The sequence below is a fragment of the Pollachius pollachius genome (genome assembly GCF_949987615.1).
Source record: "Pollachius pollachius genome assembly, chromosome: 19".
Lineage (NCBI taxonomy): Eukaryota > Metazoa > Chordata > Actinopteri > Gadiformes > Gadidae > Pollachius > Pollachius pollachius.
The window spans coordinates 4,705,880-4,732,020 of record NC_136952.1 but is presented as its reverse complement, the minus strand read 5'-3'; the positions used below and the strand labels follow the sequence as shown (position 1 = coordinate 4,732,020).

At 48.2% G+C, this 26,141-nt stretch overlaps 1 protein-coding gene across 1 annotated transcript in view; it reads left to right on the top strand.

The window, feature by feature from the left end:
• dnah9 (dynein, axonemal, heavy chain 9) overlaps positions 1-26,141 on the top strand; it is a gene marked incomplete at both ends in the record, with an annotated part of 145,259 nt that overhangs the window by 52,672 nt on the left and 66,446 nt on the right. The window contains 15 exon segments of the mRNA XM_079756784.1: positions 2,676-2,886; positions 3,290-3,417; positions 4,273-4,381; positions 4,840-4,987; positions 5,472-5,646; positions 6,923-7,096; positions 7,332-7,539; positions 9,352-9,517; positions 11,843-11,945; positions 12,707-12,946; positions 20,766-20,927; positions 22,646-22,842; positions 23,432-23,594; positions 24,583-24,706; positions 25,575-25,717. Coding sequence (XP_079612910.1) covers positions 2,676-2,886; positions 3,290-3,417; positions 4,273-4,381; positions 4,840-4,987; positions 5,472-5,646; positions 6,923-7,096; positions 7,332-7,539; positions 9,352-9,517; positions 11,843-11,945; positions 12,707-12,946; positions 20,766-20,927; positions 22,646-22,842; positions 23,432-23,594; positions 24,583-24,706; positions 25,575-25,717 — 2,451 coding nt within the window.

The following is a 26,141-nucleotide window of genomic DNA, read 5'->3' as shown; positions in this document are numbered from 1 at the left end:
TCTCCCTGTCTGTCTATTGCTGTCTATCCCTTTCTCTTTCTCTATCTCTCCCTCTTCATGTCTTTCCATCCACTATCCCTCACTCTTGCTCTCGCATTTTCTCATTAGCTCTCTCCCTCTCTATTTGTCTCTCTCTGGTTGTCCCTCTCTCTCATTCTCTTGTTCTCTCTCTCTCTCTCCCTCTCCTGTCTTGCTCTCTCTCTCTCTCTCTCTCTCTCTCTCTCTCTCTCTCTCTCTCTCTCTCTCTCTCTCTCTCTCTCTCTCTCTCTCTCTCTCTCTCTCTCTCTCTCTCTCTCTCTGTGTCTGTGTCTCCCCCCCCCCACGGGTCAGTGTGATGTATTGAGCTCCTCATTGTGATTGCTGCCCGGTAGTCAGCTCTCTTCTCTGCCCAGTGAGGGTTGATTGCCGGGGAGGGAGGCCCCGATGCTACAGTGACGCCTCGCGCCGCTCCCCTCCTGTACCGGGTTCCATCATTAACAGTTAGGCCCAGATTAGAGTCCCCGCAATCTCCCAGACGGATGGGGGCTCCCTCCGAAAGCTATTTACCTCCGTATCGGAAGAGAGTTTCACGGGGAAATAGACATTACTGTCACGCAGGTCAGCGCGACCGGGATGAATGGAGCAAATACCGCTGAAAACCCCGCGGTAATGCTGCGGACGCCACGCAGGTGCCGGACCTGCCGGCCCCCTGAATCGTAGTCATTACATACATGCGCACGCAACACACACACATACACAAACACACACACACACACACACACACACACACATACGTGAGGCCGCACACAAACACGCAGTTTGTATACACGCTGTACACGCGTGTTGAGAGGGGGCATTATGTGTCGCTGACAGATGAACGCGGCACCGCGGGGAAATATGTGCAATCTGCCCCGGGGTCAAGCAGACAGCGGCACCCCATAATAACTCTCCATCAGCCGGGGCGTCGCCCCCTGCGTCGAGCCACTTAACCCCCCCATCCCCCCCCCCCCCCCCCCCCCCCCCCGCCTGACACGGAGAGCGGGACACTCGTGGAAATAAACATCCGGACAAAAGGCGGTGTGGAAACACGCAGTCAATGGGTAGACCCCCGGACCCACCCCCCCCCCCGAAACGCCTACGTCACCTCACCTCCGTCGACCCCATCACCACCGTCAGAGAGCCCGAACCTTTACCGCTTTTGTTTGGACCACCCTTTTAGAAATGTGGACAAAAGAGGGCCGCGGGATGAGATAAAGAGAGAGAATGAGAGAGAGCATAAACTCTGTGACACTGGCAGGCTCATTCACAGGTACACATGCACGCACGCACACACGCACGCACACACAGACACACACACAGATCCACATGAAAGCCGTAAGGTAATTAGTCGACGGTCTTCGAGGAGGGAGGGGGGTGGCTTCTCAATCAATGGATCGGGAGTACGTGCCACGGGGGGGCAGGTCGAAGGCATCGATCGAGAGTGAGAGAGAGAGAGAGAAGACACAGAGAGATAGAGAAAGAGAGAGAGAGAAAGAGAAAGGGAGGGATAGACAGCAATAGAAAGAGAGAGAGAGAGACAGTTGTCGAACTGTTGGATAAAGACAGCTGAACTCCATTCCATGATCCTCAAAGCCGGCATTCTTGAGCTCGCCCTCTCCTCTACACACACACACACATACACTGTGTGTTTATGCGAACTGTGGGAACTGCTGCTGTCTATGAGTGGCGTGTTGCGGTGCTGCATTGCAGTGAGCCAGACCTTACCCCTGCCTCCTATACACCGGGTCGGGCCCACAGGAGCGCATATAAATCGGCAGCATTATGCAGCACAGAACAAGTGGCAGACAGGACCGTCTGTTTGGGTTAGAGAAGAAGAAGATGGAAGAGGCTAGCATGTTATTCCTCTCGCCGTCTTTGGTGGTTTGTGGTAAAGACTAGCATGTAGTTCCTCTAATGGCCATCAGGTGGTTTACGGTAGAGACTAGCATGTAGTTCCTCTAAAGGCATAAAGTTGGTTTATGGCAAAGACCAGCATCTAGTTCCTCTAAAGGCATAAAGGTGGTTTATGGCAAAGACTAGCATGTAGTTCCTTTAAAGGCCTTTAGGTGGTTTTCGGTAGCTGAATGCATAAAAATGTTATTTAATTGTCTTAATACAAAGCCAATACTTTTAGTCTTTGTTTGGTTAGAACCTTAGTGGGCTTGTTCAACTTTTGTATTGTGTGTTTTGCAAGGTCCTGGTTGACAATATTTTATCTAAAAGTTATGAAGGTCTGAATATTAATGAGTCTTGGGCATAGACTTGAGGCTTTATTTAAGTCCCGTACTCATTGTTGTGCACTGTGCCAAATATGGATTGTTTCTGTTGCTGGTTGCTAAAATCATAACAATTCATGATTGCATAGGTTATCAATTTGGGAATGGAGCAGGGATCTTTACCTGTGAGTCTACATGGTTTCTGAAAACCTTACAAGGAGGGTAACTTAATTACCCATTAAGTAACATTAGTTAATGCAGCAATAAGCATGAACTAACGGTTGATAAACAGATAAATCATGCTCTAGTAATCATTTAGTGTCTTGCTCTGGCGACATGTGGCTTAGGAGGAAGAGCGGGTTGGCTGGTAACCGGTAGGTTGCTAGTTCGATCCCCGGCTCCTCCTAACTGAACTAAACCCCTGTGTGTCTCCGTGTCCAGGTGGTGCAGCTGGAGGAGCTGCTTGCGGTGCGGCACTCGGTGTTCGTCATCGGGAACGCCGGCACGGGGAAGAGCCAGGTGATGAGGTCACTGCAGAGGACCTATCAGAACATGAAGAGGCGCCCGGTGTGGGCGGACCTCAACCCCAAGGCCGTGACCAATGACGAGCTGTTCGGCATCATCAACCCCTCCACCCGGGAGTGGAAGGACGGTAATATGGACGATATTCAAAATATTTGTTAGCGTAAAAAACGTTAAAATCTTTCAACATTTAGTCAAAAAGTAAACCTTACTGTCACCAAAAGAGAGCAAGATTTTGAAACCACGGAATCCAAATAACGCCCCCTCCTTTCTCTGCCGTTGAGCGTCTCACACACAAGATTGTCTTGATTGACAGACAAGATAGAAACCCCTAACCAATCAGGGAAGAGATACCCTGATTGGTCAGAAATGTAGTCAGGTACCGGCGCTATCGCTTGAAACAGATATTCTCATGGAGCATTTCACGAACGAATAGCTGATGGATGGCTTCGGCATTTCTTCCAAACAATCGCTCTTAAATCGTACCTCTATCACTCTGTTTAACTAGAGAAAGTCTATCTTGTTACCTCCAGGCCTGTTCTCCAACATCATGCGTGAGCTGGCTAACCTCAGCCACACCGGGCCCAAGTGGATCGTTCTGGACGGGGACATCGACCCCATGTGGATAGAATCCCTCAACACAGTCATGGACGACAACAAGGTTTGGTCATGTGATACTGGGGGCAGAGCTAGTGTTGTCCTGTCGCTCTAGGGTCAAGCTGTTACCTGGCTTGCATTCAATCAGATTAAGACATATGAAACAATAAGGGCTGTTGATTGATTACATTTTTTTTTTTATTAATGAAGTGATACGCTAATTATTGAATCAAATTAATCTCAATTCATGCAACAATTTTTTTTCTGCTACAAATAAAAACAAGTTAAAATTTGCAAACTACTGCAAAAGGTTGCTTATAAGTCAATATATTGTTTGATTCACGGTTTTACGTTACACATGTGTTTGAATATGAACAAATAGGGAATAACTACATCTGTCTGAGGTAGAGTGAATCCTGCCATTGTCCTGCCTCTGTACAGCTTCTCTCTGGCTCACATTTAGTCAGACTTCACTTTAGTTCAACTTTCCAGGTCGGCAGCGTCCAATAGCGCTGCGGTGTCCTCCAGCCCTCCCTGCCATACATTATTAAAGCCCTCATTCCAGTCCGCATCCTGGGTTCACCAACCAGAACCTCGTTGTTTGCGAGGCAATTAAGCCAAGATATTCTCTGCCCTTATCAAAGCGGCAATATGCATAGACCCAATCAGGCGCTGGTATTGCATTGCGCTGGTTTGTTCTGGTGTGGTGAACGCGGGCAGCGCCTTAGTGTGTGTGTGTGTGGATACCAGCCAGTGTTCTGAACTGCAGACTTCCTACTGTGCTTGTTCGGTGGGTTTCTCCCCTAAAAAAAACACGGTCGTTTCGGGACAGACCCGGGTTAGGGTTAGGTCAAAAATCATTATGATAACATTTCCTTTTTGGGGTGTGCTACAAATATGAACCAGAACTCTCCCACAGGTGTTGACCCTGGCCAGTAATGAGCGCATCCCGCTGAACCCCACCATGAGGCTGGTGTTTGAGATCAGCCACCTGCGCACGGCCACGCCAGCCACCGTGTCCAGAGCAGGTACCACACACACACACACACACACACACACACACACACACACACACACACACACACACACACACACACACACACACACACACACACACACACACACACACACACACACATATGCGCAAACTTCTGCACACACACGCGTATGCTCTCACACACACACATACACATAAATACACACACACACAGACACACGCATATTTAAAATGTGAATATGAATCCATCACACACACACACACACACACACACACACACACACACACACACACACACACACACACACACACACACGCGCATGCGCGCACACCCACTCAGTCATGAACAGTATAACATGGATATCAGCAATCAATCAATCAGCACACATATAAAGACGTGCACGCACGCACAAAAACACATAGGCACACACCCACACACATGTCAATGCAACCGGGACTGAACCCAGAGTGACTCTTCCATCCCCTTAGGCATCCTCTATATAAACCCAGCAGACTTGGGCTGGAACCCACCTGTGTCCAGCTGGATTGACAGAAGGGAGGTCCAATCAGAGAAGGCCAACCTGACCATTCTATTCGACAAGTACTTGCCAAGCTGCCTGGAAACTATCAGATCAAGGTGAAGGCGCACCATACTATCCCTCAAATACGTCCTCATTTTATATGTCATTATTCAATGTATGCATATATGTACATACTATGAGCATAAGAAGAAATGGGAGGTGAACAAGTAATTGGGAAAAGCTATTATTCGCTTTTTTGCAATTTTTTAACGCGGAAAATCAAGATTGATTTTCATGGAAATCTTTGGTGACTCCTCGAGATGGGTATTTGACAAGCAATTAAATTAGTTAAGGCAACCGTTTTGTCAATGTTGACAGCGCACAATTTGAAGTTTCAACAGTGTCTTGTGTTTTTGAGTGTTTAATTTCTTTAACGCCTGTGAAGCACTTTGCTACTTGTCTGTTTAGGGGGCTATCTAAATAAACTACACCGGCTGACTCACTGACTCACTGACTTCCTCATTAAAAATGATGTTTGGGTCTCGTCCTGGTTCTGGTTCTCTCTCACTAAACAAGATGTCCGGTACGTTTTCGGTCCAGGTTCAAGCAGATCATCCCTGTGCCGGAGCAGAGCCTGGTGCAGACGCTGTGCCACCTGCTGGAGTGTCTGCTGACCCCGGAGAACACGCCGGCTGACTGTGCCAAGGAGCTCCACGAGCTCTACTTTGTCTTCGCCACCGTCTGGGCCTTCGGGGGCGCCATGTTCCAGGACCAGGTGCGCTAAGCCTTCGTTTCCATTAGCTGTACTTATATGTGATGTTTGTATCCCTTTTCCATCCACTTGAGGATGAAAGGCTTTAAGTAGAGATGGGTAAGTTGTATTACGGGAGGTGGACTGTTGCTGGACTCGTATAAGAAAGGCACATCACATCTTTTAAAGTAAAACCGTAGCCTGTTCACGTCGGGTCTTTCTGTTCCTTTGAGCCCCTTTTATTAGGCTGCCTTGTAATGTATCAACATAATGAATTTTTTAGCATTAGAATGGTATTTCAGAACCATTTTAATTACTTTAATTAAAATGGTACTGAACATTCTCATGCTAAAAACATAAAATTGTCTTGGGTTGAGGGTTTCTATCCTCTAGGACATACACCGGTTAGGGTCTGTAATAACTCGAAAAGAAAAACGGGTCAGTATATATATCTTTGAATTCTTGGATCAAATGGGATCTCAGAAAGGATTTCCCAGGTCCGTTAGGCTTCAGGGTTTAGACGTGGTTTAGATCCCAGGAAGACCTCTACGCCACAGCTTCATCCACAAGATATTAGCTAGCTCTAAAGCGGCCATCTTGGACAGGAAGTGGTGGCTGGGCGTGCAGGATTTAAATCAACGTTTCCTCGAAAGGCGTGGCTGGAAATTAGCCTGTTGTTGGTGTGGTTGCTAAGCTACTTGCTAAGCTAGAATTTCTTTTTGCTATCAAAAGAAGGAGGGAGCTCCACTTTATTTTCCCATCAGAGCTGCATTTAAAGGCTAAGTGGTTTTATTGACTGCAGCGCCGGGGGCTTGGTTAGTGGGTAGAGGAGACCTGACGACATGTGTGTGTGTGTGTGTGTGTGTGTTTGTGTGTGTGCGTTTGTCTACGTGTGTGTGTGTGTATGTGATTGTGCGCATTTGTTTGTGTGTGTGTGTGTGTGTACATTTGCCTGTTTGTGTGTGAGTGTGTGCATATGTACCCGTGTGTGTGTTTGTGTGTGTGTGTGTGTGTGTGTCGGTTACCTCTGTCTGCCTAAATGAATCGGGCGCCATATCTATTTTGTGCTTTCAGGTGTCACATCTTCCTTATGTAATTTACCTGTCTGCCAGGTTGCATTCAGCACAACTGGGGAAATTACCTGCACACACCTTCCCCCCGTCCATATCTATGAGGCAAAAGAGTGGAGGAGAGAGGAGTCATTATGTAATATTGACACGTAACCCTATAGACCTACCCTTTTTCCCATTTCAAACCTCCTGATTCTGTGTGTGTGTGTGTGTGTGTGTGTGTGTGCCAGTTGGTAGACTACCGGGTGGAGTTCAGCAAGTGGTGGGTGACTGAATTCAAAACGGTCAAGTTCCCATCCCAGGGGACCGTCTTTGACTACTACATCGACCCTGAGACCAAGAAATTCGAGCCCTGGTCCAAAATTGTGCCCAAATTTGAAATGGACACGGATCTGCCACTTCAGGTATTTGTATTTCTAAAGAAGTCTCTCTCTGGCTCTCTCGCTCTCTGGCTTTCTGGCTCTCTGGCTCTCTGGCTCTCTGTATCGATTTACTTTTTTGGGGGAGAGTTTAATGTGTTTGTTGGATATCTCTCCATGTGTGTGCTTGTCTGATGTGTGTGTGCGTTGTGTGTGTGTGTATGTGTGCGTTGTGTTTGTGTGTGCGTTGTGTGTGTGTGTGTGTGTGTGTGTGCTGCAGGCCTGCCTGGTGCCCACCACGGAGACCATCAGGGTGCGGTACTTCATGGACCGCCTGCTGGAGCACCGGCGGCCCGTCATGCTGGTGGGCTCCGCCGGGACCGGCAAGTCGGTGCTGGTGGGCGACAAGCTGGGCTCCCTGGACCCCGAGAGATACACCACCAAGAACGTCCCCTTCAACTACTACACCACCTCAGCCATGCTGCAGGGTAGGTGGAGCTCCTCCGACCGTCGGTTGGTTGTTTCAGCGATTGTCACAGCCATTGGCCGCTGGTTTTGCGGCCAGTTTATCAACGTTAAATAAATGTACTTTAATTCATTAATTAATAAACAATATCATTAATCGTCTATCGATTCGTCTAATCGGAAGCCGATGTCTTCCGTGTCTGCTTGTCTTCATATCCGAGACTTCACATCAGGCTGGGGTGAATTGTGTTCATGGATTTACTGCAGAAGGGGTTAATTTAAACCAAATCGACCTTATTAATCTATATCAGAAATGTTGTTAGTTGGTGTGCTAGTTTGTCTGGTCATTCTTTTGTATTTCAAGGTGCTTAAGGTACGATTTAAGGAGCCGTTTTTGATTGTCATTTCTTAGGAATGGTGTAGCCATCCGTCAGCTATTAGTTAGAGAAATGCTCTTTGAGAATATCTATTTTGAGTTGACTGCGTCTGCCTCTGTATGAGACAATTTCAATTCTAGACTTGTTTCCGACCAAATGGGGCATCCCTTCCCTGATTGCTTTGGGGTATCCATCCTGCTGCAACATTTCTCAATGTCTGAGAAATTTAGGGCGGAAGCGAGCAGAGAGGGAGGGAGATTATTTTAGTTGTTTAATTTCAAAGTCATGCTTTCCTCTGCTTAGTTCTCCCCTTATCTTTCCAGCTCTGGAATCTCACCAACCGCACCTTTTAGCATTTAATCTTTGTCATCGGATATGTTTCTCTGTTGATCCTGATCCCTCAATTAAATCCCTGTGCCAACATTAGCTCTAAAAAGGTTAAACACATTCTTGTTGCTTGCCGGAAAGCTTTTTATGCATTACAGTTTAAACTGTGTGTTTGCTCACCTTGTTAAAGGCTAGAGGCGCAACCCATCTTACACAGAGCTTCTTCAAAGCTCTCCCTTTGTTTGAACAGCTGGGAGTTTATTCTGTCGTTCCCTCCTTTCATGTCTGCATCAGCCTCTGTTCTGCCTCTTCTTAACTCCTCCACCTTCCAAAGGAGGTTTTCACGGGTCCAAATGAGGCAACGAAGCCTAACAGATTTTGGGAAAATTGTTTTGAGATCCCATTGGATCAGATGTATTATAAAGTTAAAGAAATACTGAGACATTTTTTTCTGTTTTTTGAGATATATGACGCCTTACCCGGTAAGGGTTTTTTATGGTTGTTAAATGATGCAGTTCTGCAGTTCTACTGCTAATTCCATTCATCATGTCGGATATAACATATTGTAGCATAACCATAGGAGAACAAAATAAAAGGAAGGCCTAGAATAAGACCTAGCATGAATAGGCTATGGTTTTACCTTGAAATTTGCGATGTGCCTGTCTTATATGAATTAAAAGGTGAGAGTCCATCACTCGTAATACACAAGGCCTTACCTCTGTGACTTACCTTGCTGGTCCTACTCAAGGTCAGTACCCCTAAGCTTCCTCTCTTTTTGCGTTTTCACCTCTTTCCCACTCTTGTAATGCCGTCCTAATGGTCGGCCTCGTCAACACGCAGGTTACGAAGCACCTCCTTCAGTTCCTCTCATGACCAGCACTGGTCACGAGTCTTCTCGGATACACTCGGGTATTATACCCAATGATGAACAGACCCAAGACCCGCAATAGAACCAATCTCGACCCAGACCCAGACGACCCTAATCCAATGTGAGGGGGCTCGGTCGTTTCTAGAACCCATTTGTGTAGACCCATGAAGAGTTCTGCTGTCCGCCGTCCTCTCTTCCGTCCCCTCTCCTCCCTTCTTTCCTTCTCTTGTTCAACTCTCATCCTCTCCCCCCTTCCCCCCCAGCCGTGCTGGAGAAGCCCCTAGAGAAGAAGGCAGGCCGTAACTACGGACCCCCGGGTAGCCGCAGACTGGTGTACTTCGTGGACGACATGAACATGCCGGAGGTGGACACCTATGGGACGGTGCAGCCGCACACGCTCATACGCCAGCACATGGACTACAACCACTGGTGAGTCGGAACCCCTACCACCCCATGGACTACAACCACTGGTGAGTCAGAACCCCTACCAGCACATGGACTACAACCACTGGTGAGTCGGAACCCCTACCACCCCATGGACTACAACCACTGGTGAGTCTGAACCCCTACCACCCCATGGACTACAACCACTGGTGAGTCTGAACCCCTACCACCCCATGGACTACAACCACTGGTGAGTCGTAGACCAGCGTGTTATTGTTAGCTACAGCTATCAACAGCTTCTTTAGCAAACCAGCTCGAAAACAAACAACAAAACTTACATCAAAAAAAAGAAAATACATCAAATTATAGGCGCAGCCATCTTTCCTTGTCGAGTCGTACGGTCAACCTCACTGAACTTGGTGGACTCTCAGAATCCCGAGAGATTACGACCAAAAGGGGGCATGCCTTGATGAAATGCTGGAAGAAAGCTGGGAGATTTCCCAATTTCACACTTCCAACTCGTGCGGGTGGTGTATGAGGCATCTCGAACACACCATAAGAACCTTAAATACAGGGATGTGAGCTGCATTGGCTTGAATGAGGGCGTGGTGTCACAACTGTAATCAAAGTCACCCTCGGATTAGAGACACATTTCCCTGATACTGCTGCCATTGCTAATTAAATACAGTTTTCGTGATGCATAAATTTGCATTTTATTCATAGTGCCATTCCAGCTTGATGTATTGCGCTGCTCTTAAGAACATCCACAGAGCTTGTTGCGTTTTGAAATGGGATGAGGAATAGATGAGGAGGTCACAGCGGGGTCTTGTACACGTTGAAACCTGAATGGATGGTTCCGGAGGCCCCTGGCCACCCCGACTCACCGCCTGGAGCCAGCTCCCTCCACCGTTTACAGTCGCACAGACGAGACCAGTCACCACTTAGATAAATGACTTTTAAGTCCTTGAAGCGTTTCTGCCGCCGCGGGGCTGGCCAGCGTCTCTCTGGAACGCCACCAATGTTTGTATCGCTGGAAACGGCGGCGCTGCTGCACGTCGTGTTCGGCAAGCGACGCCCGGTCTTGGATGTGATGCAAGCGTAGATAAAGAGTTGGACGTCTCCTTGAGGGAGAGAGCCAAGAAGAGAGAGGGAAAGTTATAAAGTCATCTGGATGGGAGGCGACGAGCGTCTGGACCAGACGTTGGGCCCCTCGCTTGCTCTTCCCCCCCCCCCCCCCCCCCCCCCCCCCCCCCCCTCCAGGAAGGAAGGAAGGAAGGAGTGGGATCGCTGGTGCCCATACGGCAGATGGGGGAGAGCAGAAAAGCGTGCCACTCGTGCATTGCTTACAGTATGAGTTCTGGGTGGAAAACTCAACGTTTTGGCTGCTACCCGCTTTTTGAGCTTGTCGTTAGGAAGATGGACTTGATAACATTGTTGGACGCCTGCCGCTGTTTAGTTAGTAATTCAATAACAGAGAGTGATTCCCGTTTTGACAAATGTTCCCGAATTTCCATTTTTGGATGATGTGCCACTGCCTCTCATATTATTATGATCTTATCAATTTTAAATATTAAAAAACACATATTTATTGAGCAGCTCTTCAATATCTGGTGGTTTGAGGCCAGAAATCTTTTAAATTGATTTTAATCATTTGTTTGACTTACTGAAAACGCTGCTTTCTTTAGAGATCATGTCATATTTTGACATTCGTAATTGGTTTTACCGGTTTAATTTGTATTTTATTAGTATTTACTAGGACACGGGGCCAAGTGGTTTGCCCACAACGCCCCACAGTACACATCAGTACACGCCCACCACCCAACAAGACACTTTCCAGGATGAGTGCTGCAGTTTAAACCGGCTCACCACTACTTCCATCATGTAATATCCTGCTCATGTTGCTCCCTATTGATCTGAAATGCTTTGGTGCGCCCTACAACTCCGGCCCCCCCACACCCAGTCAAGAGTTTTCATTTATTTTCTCCCTTCCTTTTTTTTCTGCCCTGAATGTCAACCGACAGAAACTGTGGAGGAACTCTGCCTCTATGATCTGGCCTCAGAAAAAAAAAAAAAAGGGAGGCTTTTTCGTGGCTAAGCTCCCAGACACGGCGGCAAGGGCATTGTGGACACGGATGCGCCTCTCAGACGCAGCGCTGAGTGATTTAGACAAGGTCGGCCCATTAGAGATTTGCTGGGAGCGCTCCAAGTATGAAATTGAGAAGGAGAAGGATGTTAGGGGTCCACGATATGCAAGAGCTGACGCGTGCCCATCGACCGGGGCACGATGGGAAATATGGGCCCTGTGTGCAGAGGTTGTCGAATAATGATGTCGTCGTGTCTTTGTGTGTGTGTGCGCGTGTGTGTTTGCAGGTATGACCGGACCAAGATGCTTCTGAAGGAGGTCCACAATGTTCAGTACGTCTCCTGCATGAACCCGACTGCAGGGAGCTTCACCATCAACCCACGCCTGCAGGTCTGTACACACACACACACACACACACACACACACACACACACACACACACACACACACACACACACACACACACACACACACACACACACACACACACACACACACACACACTAGGCCTCTCTCTCGACCTCTCTCTGTCTCTCTCTCTCTCACACTTACACAGACAGCTAAAACTCCCATGGATTCCCATCAGATGCCATGTACATGACTATTTCCCCTTCTTGACATTAATAATAATAATAAAAAGGTATTGCATTAGTGTCACGCTCCATGACACCCCGAGCCATTTACATGGTGTGTGCGTGCGGGGAGGATTTGACACCTCATCCACCATGCTTGGATGACTACAATGAATCCGTCCTTCATGCGTCTGGGTGGACGTTTCTGTCCCATGTCGAGCGCTGCAGCAATCAGAAAAAACGTCAAGGCCATTTCTGTCAACTTCTGGTGCTCTCAGGCAGTATTTTGTTGTTTTTTTGCTCCAAAAACGAGTGTGTGTCATGAGATTCTCAACATCTATGTCTCGCCCCAGTTTTGCAATCCATTTACGTCCTTTATGACTACTTTCTTCATAAATATTATTACACACGTATGTATACAAAAAAATGCTTCCCCTTTTTATGAAAGTTTATATGCATTTTTTCTTCTTCATGCATCCATGTTATTTTTGCTTCTCTGTTCATATACGCCTCTACGACTAAAAAGTTACTTCACGCGTCATCACTATCACGTTGAACTATCTCTCCTCCCCCCTCCAGCGCCACTTCTCCGTGTTTGCGCTGTCCTTCCCGGGCGTCGACGCCCTGTCCACCATCTACACCTCCATCCTGACCCAGCGGCTGGGCGGAGAGAGCTTCGGCCCGGCGCTACAGCGCAGCGCCCCCACCCTGGTGCAGCTGGCCCTGAGCCTGCACCAGCGTGTCTCCTCCTCCTTCCTCCCCACCGCCGTCAAGTTCCACTACGTCTTCAACCTGCGCGACCTCTCCAACATCTTCCAGGTGAGAAGGACGGACTGGCGGATAAAGGTGCCTTCTCCTACCGTGATGAACGTGCACCCCTGACGCTCGTCCCTGGAAGGAAGGGTCTTTCTTTCTCTGCTCTATCTCGAGTTCTATTCTGTGGTCTTTAAGGGGCTTTCGCCTAACTCTTGAAAGGGCCCAGTGTGCCAGGGGGGATGTTCTCATAACGGGGCCCTGGGAGACTGCAACTGGGATTAAGGGATATACGATTCAAGTGTACTTGTCTTCTTGGATGTCTGTGAACGGGCAGGTCCTTTTTAACCATGTTTTTATTCATTCGTATCGATGTCGTACTCGTAGCCGAGTCTTTCTGCCGTGGGATCAATACGGCAGGAACAGTCGGGAGTTGGTCGGGATCGCTCCGTCCCAGGCCTGCTCGTTGGCGCCGGGCCACACACACGCATCGCTAATTCTACTTCCTGCGTCTCGAATTTATGTGGCGTCGTTAATGTCCGACACAATATTTAAACTCAAAACGGGCACTCGTTAAATTGTTTTTCCGTTCATCAAATCCTCACGAACGCTCTGTCAGAAGGCGGCGGTGGTGCCAGCCGTGTGGATGTTTTACCTTAATGTATGCAGTATGGGGGCTGGTATTGGGTATATATACATAGTGAAGCGACAGGGAAACGGATTGATAGAGAGAGGGATTGACCCCGCCATTCTCCGTATGAAAATGAACTGATATCATTGATTAAAATGCCGGGCGAGTCCATAATCGTCAGTCCACAAAAGTATCTGGCTTCCCACCCGTCTCTTCCGCTTAGAAAAATTTATTCTTGTGCTGTTTCCATCACTTTTGAGTTTTGCCCTTGGATGTGCTCTTGGGGCGAGGAATAGTGTACCGTAGGTGTATTATTATCATTATTACCGTATCATTTTGTATATCATGCGGGATAATCCTGCACTTTGAACCCAGTTTGTTTTGTTGTATCTGTATGTGAATGTGACCCCTGTATATCGCAACAGATTAGCAGGATTCACGCCAGCAATCCTAGCGGCTACAGCCCACCTTTTTTTATAATAACCACTTACTTCAAATAGAAAAGATTAAATGAGTTTGCAGTAACAAATCATGTTATTGTCTAGCAGCTCAGCGAGTTGTTGATATTTGATTTGCTCTGAGTGTTTTGATGCGCCGTTGCTCGGAGGGCGGCGCGGAGAGTTAGGCTTCTGTCACTAATTTATCATCTAAATGATTATTGATTTAAGAGGGATTTTCGGCGGCGGCGCCAGAGAAAAAGTCTAAAATAAGCGTAGCAGTGGAGGGGAAAAAAAGAAAGAGAGATTTAGGCTTTCATGGGTTTTAGTGATGATTTAATGTATTTAGATGAATATATAATCAGAGTGCAGAAGTCGTCAAGGGGAAAAGCTTTTCTGGGTGATATTTCTGTCAAAATCCCCCAATGGTTCCGCAGAGCGTAAGACCCCCACCCCCCTCGTAAATACACTGCAATGTATAATTAATGCTTTAAGCCACTGAGCCAAAGAAAACCTCCGTTTTTTCCAGAGCTTCATTCCGCCAGCTCAAAAAGGGCGTTCTGGGAATGTTTCTCTGCTCCCATTGGTCAGAACAGTGATTAGAAATATAAAAGTCCACTGTGATTGAAAAATGGGGAAAAAAAGAAACTTCAGAACCTTTTTAAAGTATAGGTATTTTTCAAGCTTTTTTGCATCATTTCAGTGTAGCATTCCACAGAGCAGGTTCCACAGTTTGCTGTATACAGCGCGTTCTCGCAGTGTGACTGGTGTGTAATGGGTGTAATTACCATCTCAAGGCTGCAGACCCACTGACCCTCCACTGCTGGGGAGACCTTGATCACACCTGTCATTGGCCCCTACAGGCCAGGAGCCCTGAGCACTCCGCTCAAATTGTCTAAACTAAAGATCTTTATGTGGGCATTCCAAAACAAGTGCTCCTAAACCCCCTCACACCGGCACGTCCCACCCAGCCAACTGTCTCAGTTTTTCCTCCTTTGTTTTCCTGGAAGGGGCCAGAAGTTGAGCTATAGCAGCAAAGCAGGGGCATCGTTTAAAGTTTTCTATCCGCATCCTTTTGAACACCTGAGAATAAATAGCCAGACAGAAAGTTGAGGGGGGGAGGGTTATATTGCAGCTCAAAATTTCCCACCTGTTATCAATTTGCTCAATTGAACTTTTTATTTGAGAACATTTTATGTAACTTTTTTGTTTTTGAGGAAGTTTTATTAAACTTTTTATTTGATGCAGGGCCAACTCATAGATGGGGACTCGGGTTTGTGGCTTGGGAAACGTCATTGTGGTGCATTAAGCTAAAGGAAATGTCTGAGGAGATTAATATCATTCCTTGCTAGACCTTATGCCTTCGGTGCGCAATAAGCGTAATTATTGACGCCTGAAAGCACACGCGTACGTCGAAGATTGAACAATTTTCATTAACAATTGAGAACCACGCAGTAAAATCTGTTTTACCATTTATTCTATATTGACACACGATACGTAAATGAGAATGGAACTGTCAAACTCTTTATCCAGAGCCTAGTCACCACAAAGGAGGCAGAGGATCAAGAACAGAGTAGCTGTCTGCGCATATTGAAACGTTACAGAACGTTACATATACATGGCAAAACTATCACATGTGGTTAGATGTTAAATCGGGTTGAATCGGTGTGTGGTGTGTATTTTCCTTACAGTCTGGTGTATTATCTGTTAAGGCTCCTTTATACTAGACTCTGTAGTGCTCTGTATTTAACATGCCGTCACACCTTTTCATAAAAGAGTACAATGCATTTCTAAGAAATCAAATCCACAGAATTATAATATAATCAGCCCACAATAATTTATACAAGAGACTTCACATTAATACTGAAAAAAATACTATATATGTTAAATGTAAATTTAGCTCCCATAATTTGTATTATATATTTTTGGACTTGACTTGGATTTGCGACCAAAGACTTGAGCCTTGAGTCCGACTCGTGACCAAAGACTTGAGATTAGAATTGAACTTGCAACCAAAGTCAGGGGACCTGACTTGGACTTGTGACAACAGACCCGAGACTAGACTTGGACTCTTGACCAAAGACCTGGACCTGCAACCAAAGTGTTGAGACTTGTTTTAGACTCGTGACCACAGAGTCTTGACTTCGACTCGCAAAAACAACTTAAGCATCTCTGGGCCGGCGGTGCCCTCTGTGGCCTGGCTGTCGATGGCCACGAGGCCCCTCAGATGCTCATGACGGCAGAGATAATTGGGACAGCTCAGAACCGCGCCGCGGTCTCGTGATTTCTAAACGACACACACGGAAAGTGCAGCCTATGGCAGGCCATCTCATTACCTTCAACTCTAATGAGACAAACTCTGAGACGGTCGCAGTTATTAGGCTCGCAACACAAGAGCGTACTCTGGAGGAGCTTTTGTAGACACTGTCAAGGTTGCTCTTGAGGATGCGCCGGTATGAGGACATGTTTCTGCTGGGCCGTTTGAAGGGAAAGTAACCCGGGCGGATTGTTCAGAGACCTGTTTAGCAGGGGATCAAACGTTCAGAAGCTGCTGTCTGAAAATTGGCCTTAAGTGCCTGACTTGTGTTATTTACTCCTTCTCATCTTCAGGCCAGGCTGTTCGTCTCTCTCGCTCCCTCTCTCCTGCTCTCTCTCACTCGCTCCTTCGTCCTCACTCTCTTCCTCCCTCTTTCCCTCTCCCCTCTCCATCTCCATGTCCTGCTCACTTTCTTTGAGATACGCTCTGCAACTCTTACTCCATCTAACCCCAACCCCACCCCCACCACCAGCCCGGCTCCGTCTGCGAGACGTGCTCCTGTCAGAGGAGGCGCAGTGCTTGTGTCCATTAGGCCTGAGTGGGGCGTCTGGTCTCCAGTACTCACTTAATGAGACAAGACAAAGGGCTCATCCCACTCTCCCGAACCGGGAGCGTGTGGTCGAGTGCCGCATCACTCATCTCCCCGTAGCTCCCCTCCGTGTAGTTAGCCCCCCCCCCCGAACGAACGACCGGGAGGCCAATCAGAGGCTGGTCTTCCTCTACCCGACCATGGGTCCCCCGCAAATGAGGAGGAGGAGGAGGATTAGGAGGGCTGACGACAAGGCGGGTCTGAGGGAGGAGGAGAGAGGGAGAGGGGGAACAATGGGAACGATGAGTGTTGAGGAGGGAGGAGGAAACGGAGAGGAGAAGATGGGAGAGAAAGAAAGTAAACGCTGGACTCTAAAGCTGTGTGTGTGTGTGTGTGTGTGTGTGTGTGTGTGTGTGTGTGTGTGTGTGTGAAGTGTGCGGTGCTCTCCGAGGTCCTCAGCAGCGAATATTTGTAAGCGAGAGAGGGGGGGTGAGGTGCTGTTCTGGTCTCACTGCAGCTGTCAGATTCTTCCCCGCCATCCGGAGCGCCACACACACACACACACACACACACACACACACACACACACACACACACACACACACACACACACACACACACACACACACACACACACACACACACACACACACACACACACACACACACACACACACACACACACACGACGAGAGAGAGAGAGGGAAATCCCTAACTTATCCACCGTCCAGGCCGACAGGGCAACCAAACGATTGGCGTCAAGGGACTGAGATGGGATGGCGGTGGTAGCGGGCTTGAAGGGGAGGGGGAACAACACAGAAAGTTGCCAGTAGCCAGATCGGAAGTTGTTTCAGGGGGGTGTGGTCACCTGCAACCGCCGTCTGATAACACAGGGCCGGCAGATTGGAGCTGGTGCCGATGTTCACGATCAATACGGTGTAATTAAAAATCCACCGATTAAAAGTGTGATAGTGAAGTGGAGGGGTTTGGATAATGATGAGTCGGTTCCGTCTACGGAAACGCACACACACACACACACACACACACACACACACACACACACACACACACACACACACACACACACACACACACACACACACACACACACACACACACACACACACACACACACACACACAAAACACGCACACAAAACACGCACCTAAACATCTTCACACCTACACACACACATTCACACAGACACAGTCACAGACATGCACGCGCACACACACGCGCGCTCTCTCTCCCGCTCTCTTTGTCTCTCATATGCACACGCACACACACTCACACTCAAGCAGTATTTGGTGCTTTGATTTAAGGCCATTAGGCAGTAGAGAAATGGAAAAGAAATTGTGCAAAATGTAGTCTTTGGCCGACCGGGATAACAAGGAGGCTGTGACGGAGCAGCACTCTCAGAATCAGTTTCCCAGCAGCGAGCCATAACCTTGCCGCATGTTTTAATGTCCTCCCCATGCATGCACGCACAACCGAACACACACTTGCATCTCTATCTCCCGCACACATAAAACACACACACACACATTTGCATCTCTTTCTCAAACACAGACCCACACACACACGCTCTCGCTCTCTCTCTCACATACATACATACATTCATTCATTCATTCATACATACATACATACGTACGTACGTACGTACGTACGTACGTACATACATACATACATACATACATACATACATACATACATACATACATACATACATACATACATACATACATACATACATACATACATACATACATACATACATACATACATACATACATACATACATTCGTACATGTGCATACCTTTGTACATACAGCACATCAACAACACCCAATTACAAGTGCACAGACACACAATCACACGCACAAACCTAAACCCGCAAACAAACAGAAGCGAGTACACAGACACGCACACACAAGGACAAGTACGGACACACACCTGCACCATCTGCCCCATTACACAACAATTGTTAGAATCATCAGGGAGGAGGGGCGGCTGCTGACTGAACCACCCTCGTCCTTACGTTAACACACACACACACACACACACACACACACACACACACACACACACACACACACACACACACACATCCTTCCACCATCTCTAGCCACGGGCACTGATGCTTGTTGATCAGGATAAGTTATTCGGCTGGGAAACGCGTTACATCTGTTAGCCCGCAACGGTGCCTCTGGGGTGAGACGGCATGGAGGGGAGGGAGGGAGGGAGGGAGCAGAGGGATGGGGGAGGCGGTGATATACCTCTGCCGGGCTCCCTCCCATCCATCCTATCGGGCCGTGGGAAGCAAGGATAGTCGCACCCCATCAACCACAGGCTCCGGCTACTGTTGCCCCAGTGTAGGAAAATACCATCAAGTAGCTGCTGCTGCCTCCTACACATGGCACGCCGCCATGGGAGATGCATTAATTAATCACACAGCATCCCATAATACAATGCTTGTCTGCTCAGAGACAGGCCTCTTTTTCACAGTTATTATTTTCCTGATTATACGTTTTAGCTTGTCTTCAGAGTATCCCATCATGCAACACGTGTCGCCACGGTTGAGCAGACAGTGAGGAAGTGTTTGCCTTTCGTGATTATATATTTCCTAGTGAGGTTGAAGTTGCACTTAGTCTAAAGGACATATCGCAATCAAGATCAGACAGACAAAGTGAGGCGTTTTTTTCTTCTTTCTTTTGGAAACAATTTTCTCTGAGCAATGACTTGTTTGATTGCACTCACGTAAAACTAAATCAGCACTTCCTGCTCTGGCTTGCAGAGGGTCGAGGTTATTTTAAATATAACTTATTTATAATGGGCAAACATTTTACCCGGGCGGCGAAGGGGAGGGGCTGACGCTACCTGGTTCCTTATTGGCCAGTTTTATATTCTAATCCCGCCTTAAAGGCATTTCCCTCGAGTTAACAGCCCCTCTGTTACAGCGAGTACAGAAATGGCGACCTGGCGTTCGAAGAAAACAGAACGTTCCGGCCTTGAAGGAGGTTCCTTCAGAAGGAGGTTGTTGAAGGAGCTGCCTCCCGCCTGTCGCTGCGGCCTCAGCGAGAGAAACACTACAGACTGTCGTTGTTGTTGTTGGTGTTACAGATGTTTTATAGGCGTGAGATGGGAACCGCCCCGCTGTGTTCTCAACCCCCGCCGGCGGTTTGGGTCAGAAGGGAAGAATGTCACGCTGCAAGCTCTCGCCCAGATCCACCGCTCTGCCTCTGAAGCTGTGACACTTCACATCTCCCAGAGCTTCCCTTTTTCCCTCGCTCTCGCTCTCCCTCTTGCTCTTTCTATAGCTCTCTCTCTCTCCCTCTTGCTCTCTCTCTCGCTCGCTCTCTCCCTCTTGCTCTCTCTCTCGCTCGCACTCTCCCTCTTGCTCTTTCTATAGCTCTCTCTCTCCCCTGCTCTCTCTCTCGCTCGCTCTCTCCCTTTCTCTCTTTCGCTCGTTCTCTCCCTCTTGCTCTCTCTCTCGCTCGCTCTCTCCCTCTTGCTCTCTCTCTCGCTCGCGCTCTCCCTCTTGCTCTCTCTCGCTCTCTCTCGCCTCCTCTCTCTCTGTTGTGACAGTAAATTTACATTGCCAAACACAAAAGTAAAATAACATAAGAGAAAAAATTAATAATAGTAAAGATTTTATAAAGTCATCTATAATGTTGTTTATTACAAATGTAAATGTACTACAACAAAGAAAAGTGAAGCTATAAAATCTTATAATGTGGCAATAGGGCAGACCTTTATTTAACTCTATCCCTATTGGTTGAGTTAGACACTATTCATTGTTGACACTTTGCATGCTCTCTCTCTCTCTCTCTCTCTCTCTCTCTCTCTCTCTCTCTCTCTCTCTCTCTCTCTCTCTCTCTCTCTCTCTCTCTCTCTCTCTCTCTCTCTCTCTCTCTCTCTCTCTCTCTCTCTCTCTCTCTCTTCCCCCCCCCCCCCCCCCCCCCTCTGTCCAGGGCATCCTCTTCTGCACCAGCGAGTGTCTGAAGAGCTCCATGGACCTGCTGAAGGTCTACCTCCACGAGTCCAGCAGGGTTTACCGGGACAAGCTGACGGACGAGCAGGACATCCAGGCCTTCAACAAGCTCCAGACAGACACCGCCAAGAAGTTATACGAAGTGAGCCCCCCCCCCAAAAAAAAGCAAAACATTTCCTACCTTTTTCGTTTTTAACCAGGTTCACCCGATGGGTGCAAGGTAGAAGGGCTATGCAGGGGGCGATGGAGTGTGAGAACCCCACCCACACCCCCTCCAAATAGACCCCAGTAGAGGAAGAAAGGAGGGAGCGGTAAAATCATTAGGGGCGCCCCCCACCCCGGCCCGCTGCGTCAGTGGTCCCGGGCAGCAGGAGAGCAGACGAGAGGAGAGGAGGAGCGGAATGGAAGTGGTTAAGAGGGGGGGGGGGATGGATGGAATACTAATGAGTGAGTGTGTGTGTGTGTGTGTGTCCATTTGTGTATGTGTGTGTGCGTGTGTGTGTGTGTGTGTGTGTGTGTGTGTGTGTATATTTACCAGTGTGTGTGTGTGTGTGTATTTACCTGTGTGTGGGTGTGTGTGTGCCCGTGTGGCTGTGTGTGGATGTGTGTGTGCCCATGTTTGTGTGAAATTGCCTGTGTGTGTGTGTGCCAACGTGTATGTATGTATGTGTGCCAGTGTGTGTTTGTGTGTGTGTGTGTGTGTTTGTGTGTGTGTGTGTCTTTGTCTTTGTGTGTCCGTCCGTCCGGGGCAGTAGGCTGTCATGGCCTGCACCGTCAACCCAGCAAATTGGAACACATTTTAATGGTTCTCTGACTTCACCCCTCCTCACCCCTCCTCCCCTCTCCATCCCTCCTCCGGCCCACTCACCCATACAACTCAGACCTCTTCCCCGATTCGACTACATCTCACCCCCCCCCCCCCGTCCACACCAGCTCTGCCGCAGCCTCGTTGGCCTTCGCTGCAATACAGGAGAGAGAGAGAGAGAGAGAGAGAGAGAACTAACTAGCCTATGAGGATTAAGTGCTACACCGTGCTTTACACCGAGCTAACCTAAAGTCCTCCTGACAGACAGCGCGTCCCCCACCCGTTTGGGGACAACACACACTGGTTGTCCTGTCACTCGGTTGGGGCTCGTGCGGACAACAGACGGCCGGACCTGACAGAAAGCTGTCCCCTGCTGGCCACACAATGCTGGTGCGCCGGAACGCCGTCCTCCGCTTCGAAAACAGACTAAAACCCAAGTAAAACGGAGGACATTAACTCAGTGGATTCACCGCCAGACGAGTCGTGCCGAATGCAAACGGGCCCCGTCTGCGGCCCAGTGTGTCGGGCTGTCTGGCTCTGTTTTAGAGTGCTCTGTTGACACTGTTATGGGGTTCGGCGGGGCGCTATGAAATGCCAGGGCAAGAACAAGAACTAGGTCAGCCCAACCTGCTGCAAGCCCAGCTGTGTCCTTGTCCCCACTGTTTAGGCTGAGGGCTCCCGTTCTGCTGGCAGGAACATTCAGCCCTGTGTCTGTGTGTGTGTGCGCGTGTGTGTTCAGGCATTTGTGTTTTGCTTTCGGGCGGTGTGTTTACTTTTGTGTGGGTGTGGGTCATTGTGTGTTGGGTCATTCTTGAGGGTCGGTGGGTTGTTGTGTATTCTAGTGTGTGTGTGTGTGTGTGTTCGTATGTCGTGAGACGAGCATGTGTGTGTTTGTGTGTTGCACGCGTGTTGTGTGTTTTTTGTGGTGCCTGCGTTTGTGCGTAGGTGCGCGTCGTTGTGTGTGCCGGCCTTGTTGTTGTTGTTTCTCAATGTACTGGAGTCCGGCCACCAGTAGTGAGTCGCTGGTCTGTCCCCCCCCCCCCCCCCCCCTGTAGGACGCAGACGAGACCCTGGAGCAGGCCCAGCAACTGAACCTGTACTGCCACTTCGCCAAGGGCCACGGGGAGCCCTGCTACCTGGCCGTGGAGTCCTGGGTCGACCTGAATAAGATCCTGATGGAGGTGATGGAGGGCTACAATGAGGTCAACGCCGCCCTCAACCTGGTGCTGTTCGAAGACGCCATGGCTCACATGTAAGGGGCGGAGCCTCCGCCACCAGGGGCGGAGCCCTCGCCGCGGTCGGCGGCGTTAATGCACATGATCATTTGTTTCAGATCCAGTTTCATATGATTTTTTTTTTTTTTTATTTGTATGTATTATTGATTTAAATGATGATGATGATGCCGTTTTATAATTTGGGTTCATTGTCCTTTTATTGAATACAAAACACAAACCCCTTCAACATTCCAACCCAACCTATGGCCTTAACGACAAGCTAGAAGGTAAAAAAAGAAAAGGCTGCATTTTTAAACGTTTCAGTTCGTTCTTGGCTCCAAAAGATTGAGGTCGTTTTGGTGCCCTTTAAATTACCAACATTCAGCACCCATTGAGAACCTCTTGTATCGAGTGAAGCCATGAGCGGAGGAGGGCCTTCAGTCGAGACTGGGGTTGGTTTTCTGGGCTCCTAGTCTACCACCGCTGTCCTTGGGCAAGGGGGCTTCGAATAAGTCTCCATCTTTTGGCGGCAAAAGATGGACCTAGCAATTCAACCGACGCAGTGAACCAACATATGTGTAGCAAAAATATACCGATAAGGATAAGAATCACCTTTTTTGTTTGTAGCTGTCGGATAAACCGCATCTTGGAGTCACCTCGCGGAAACGCCCTATTGGTGGGTGTTGGCGGGAGTGGCAAGCAGAGCCTCACCCGATTGGCCGCCTTCATTGCCAATCTGGAGGTGTTCCAGATCACCCTGAGGAAAGGCTACGGCATCCCGGACCTGAAGGTACACACACACACACACACACACACACACACACACACACACACACACACACACACACACACACACACACACACACACACATATATCTAAAAGCATACACACACACACACATATATCTAAAAGCATACACACACACACACATATATATAAAAGCATACACACACACATATATATAAAAGCATACACACACACACATATATATAAAAGCATACAGACACACACACACACACATATACATAAAAGCATACAGACACACACACACACACATATACATAAAAGCATACAGACACACACACACACATCCATATACATAAAAGCATACAGACACACACCAACATCCATATGCAAGCATACACACACACAAGACATGCACGCACACGTAGAAATACAAACACTCACACACACAAAATAGATGCACACAGACACATATACAACCCCACACACAAATCAATATTGTGTACAGTATGTGTTCGGGACACCTGCAGACAGTGATATGTCTCCAGCCTCCCACCAGCGGGACGTCATTTAAAATGATTACCGACAGATAATTTGAAATATTGGCCCCGCAAACAAAGTCTTTATTAGTCTGAGCTGAGCAGAGAGGTGTGGTTGTAAGGTCACAGAGTTTCACCAGGGGAAATAAAGGATACCATTGTTTTAATCCCCGATGCCATCGGCAACAGGAAGCTAAACACGGCGTTGTCTAATGCAGTAACAGCTGAAGGTCTAACACAGGTCTCTCTCCCTTCATCTGTTTGTCTCTCCCTCTCTCACCCTCTCTCCCTCTTTCTCTCTCCCTTTCCCCTCTCCCTTTCTCAATCCCTGTCAATTTCTCTCTCTCTCTCTCTCTCTCTCTCTCTCTCTCTCTCTCTCTCTCTCTCTCTCTCTCTCTCTCGCTACATCTCTCTCTCGCTACATCTCTCTCTCGCTACATCTCTCTCTCGCTACATCTCTCTCTCGCTACATCTCTCTCTCTCTCACCCCTCAGATCGACCTGGCCTCCCTCTACCTCAAAGCGGGCGTTAAGAACATCGGCACGGTGCTGCTGATGACCGACGCCCAGGTGGCCGACGAGAAGTTCCTCGTCCTGGTCAACGATCTGCTGGCGTCAGGTGACTACCCTCCCGGCCAATCAGGCTGCCGTCAGGTGACTCTCCTCCAGGCCAATCAGGCTGGTGTCAGGTGACTCTCCTCCAGGCCAATCAGGCGGGCGTCAGGTGACTCATCTCAGGGCCAATCAAGCTGGGGTCAGGAAACTCTCCTCCAATCCAATCGGTGGTGGCTGTGTGGTTGTGTGACCCTGGATGACCTTGTTGGAACCACTCTGCTTGCAGGCTTTTAATTACTTCCAGTACTTCCAGTGTTTATATTCAAACCCACTATAACTGTGTTGTAGTTTTAAGGGACTTAACCTGCATTATATTTATAGGTTAAAGGCTATGATATCCCTTAAAAAATTCTGAAGGAGATTAATTATACATTCAGTAAATAAAGTAAAAGTATATATTTTTTGTATTGTTTTGGGTAGATTCAATTTAATCATTACCCAGTAATGGGTAACGTCAAGCACTCATATCTTATGACTTATTTATAAACAAACACTACTGAGTATTTAAAAATCCCCCAATAAATCATCCTCGTAAATGATCATCTCTATTCACCCTCAGAACCCGCAGGCCTGCGTTGACAGGAACAACATCATTATTTTACCACTGGTAACGCTTTACCATAAGGGAACATTAATTTACCCTTCATTTGCTTTAAAGTATGCAGCATTAAGCATCAACTGAGCGTCGTGTTCTGTGTTCTCATCCCTCTGAACCAGTGATGTGATCTCTGGTCTCGTCCCCCTGGCCACATGTTGTGATCTATGTGTTCTCATCTCCCTGAGCGGGCGTTGGCTCTTGGTTCTCGTCTCTCTGGCCACCGGTTGTGTTCTCGTCCCCCTGACGGGGCGTCCCGACCTGCTCCTCTTCCCAGGTGAGATCCCCGACCTGTTCCCGGACGAGGAGGCGGAGGCGGTGGTGAGCGCCGTGCGGTCCGAGGTGCGATCGTCCGGGGTGATGGACACCAGGGACAACTGCTGGAGGTTCTTCATTAACCGCGTCCGACGACAGCTCAAGGTGAGGCCGAGGGGAAGGTGAGACACACAAACACACACACGCACGCGCACACATGCGGGTGTGTGTGCGCGTGTCTGTGTGTGTGTGTGCGCGTGTGCGTGTGTGTGTGCGCGCGTGTGTGTGTAAGGTACCGTTTGGGGATGGAGTGGGTGTTTTTGTTTTGTTTTTGTTCTGTTTATGCCCCTGAAGCTGATTCCTGCCCCTGAAGCATGTTGAGTGGGTCCCAAGGAGATGTTTTGGCGTTTCATCTCTCCAGAATACATATATTATAGACAGGTTGATCAACTCTTAAGATAGAGATAGTTATTATTAATGGATTTTAGATTTTGTCTAATGTTATCAATATTTTCCTCATGTTATATACACATATATTCATATTAATTTGTATATGACATTTTCAGTATATAATTATTTTGATAAGAAT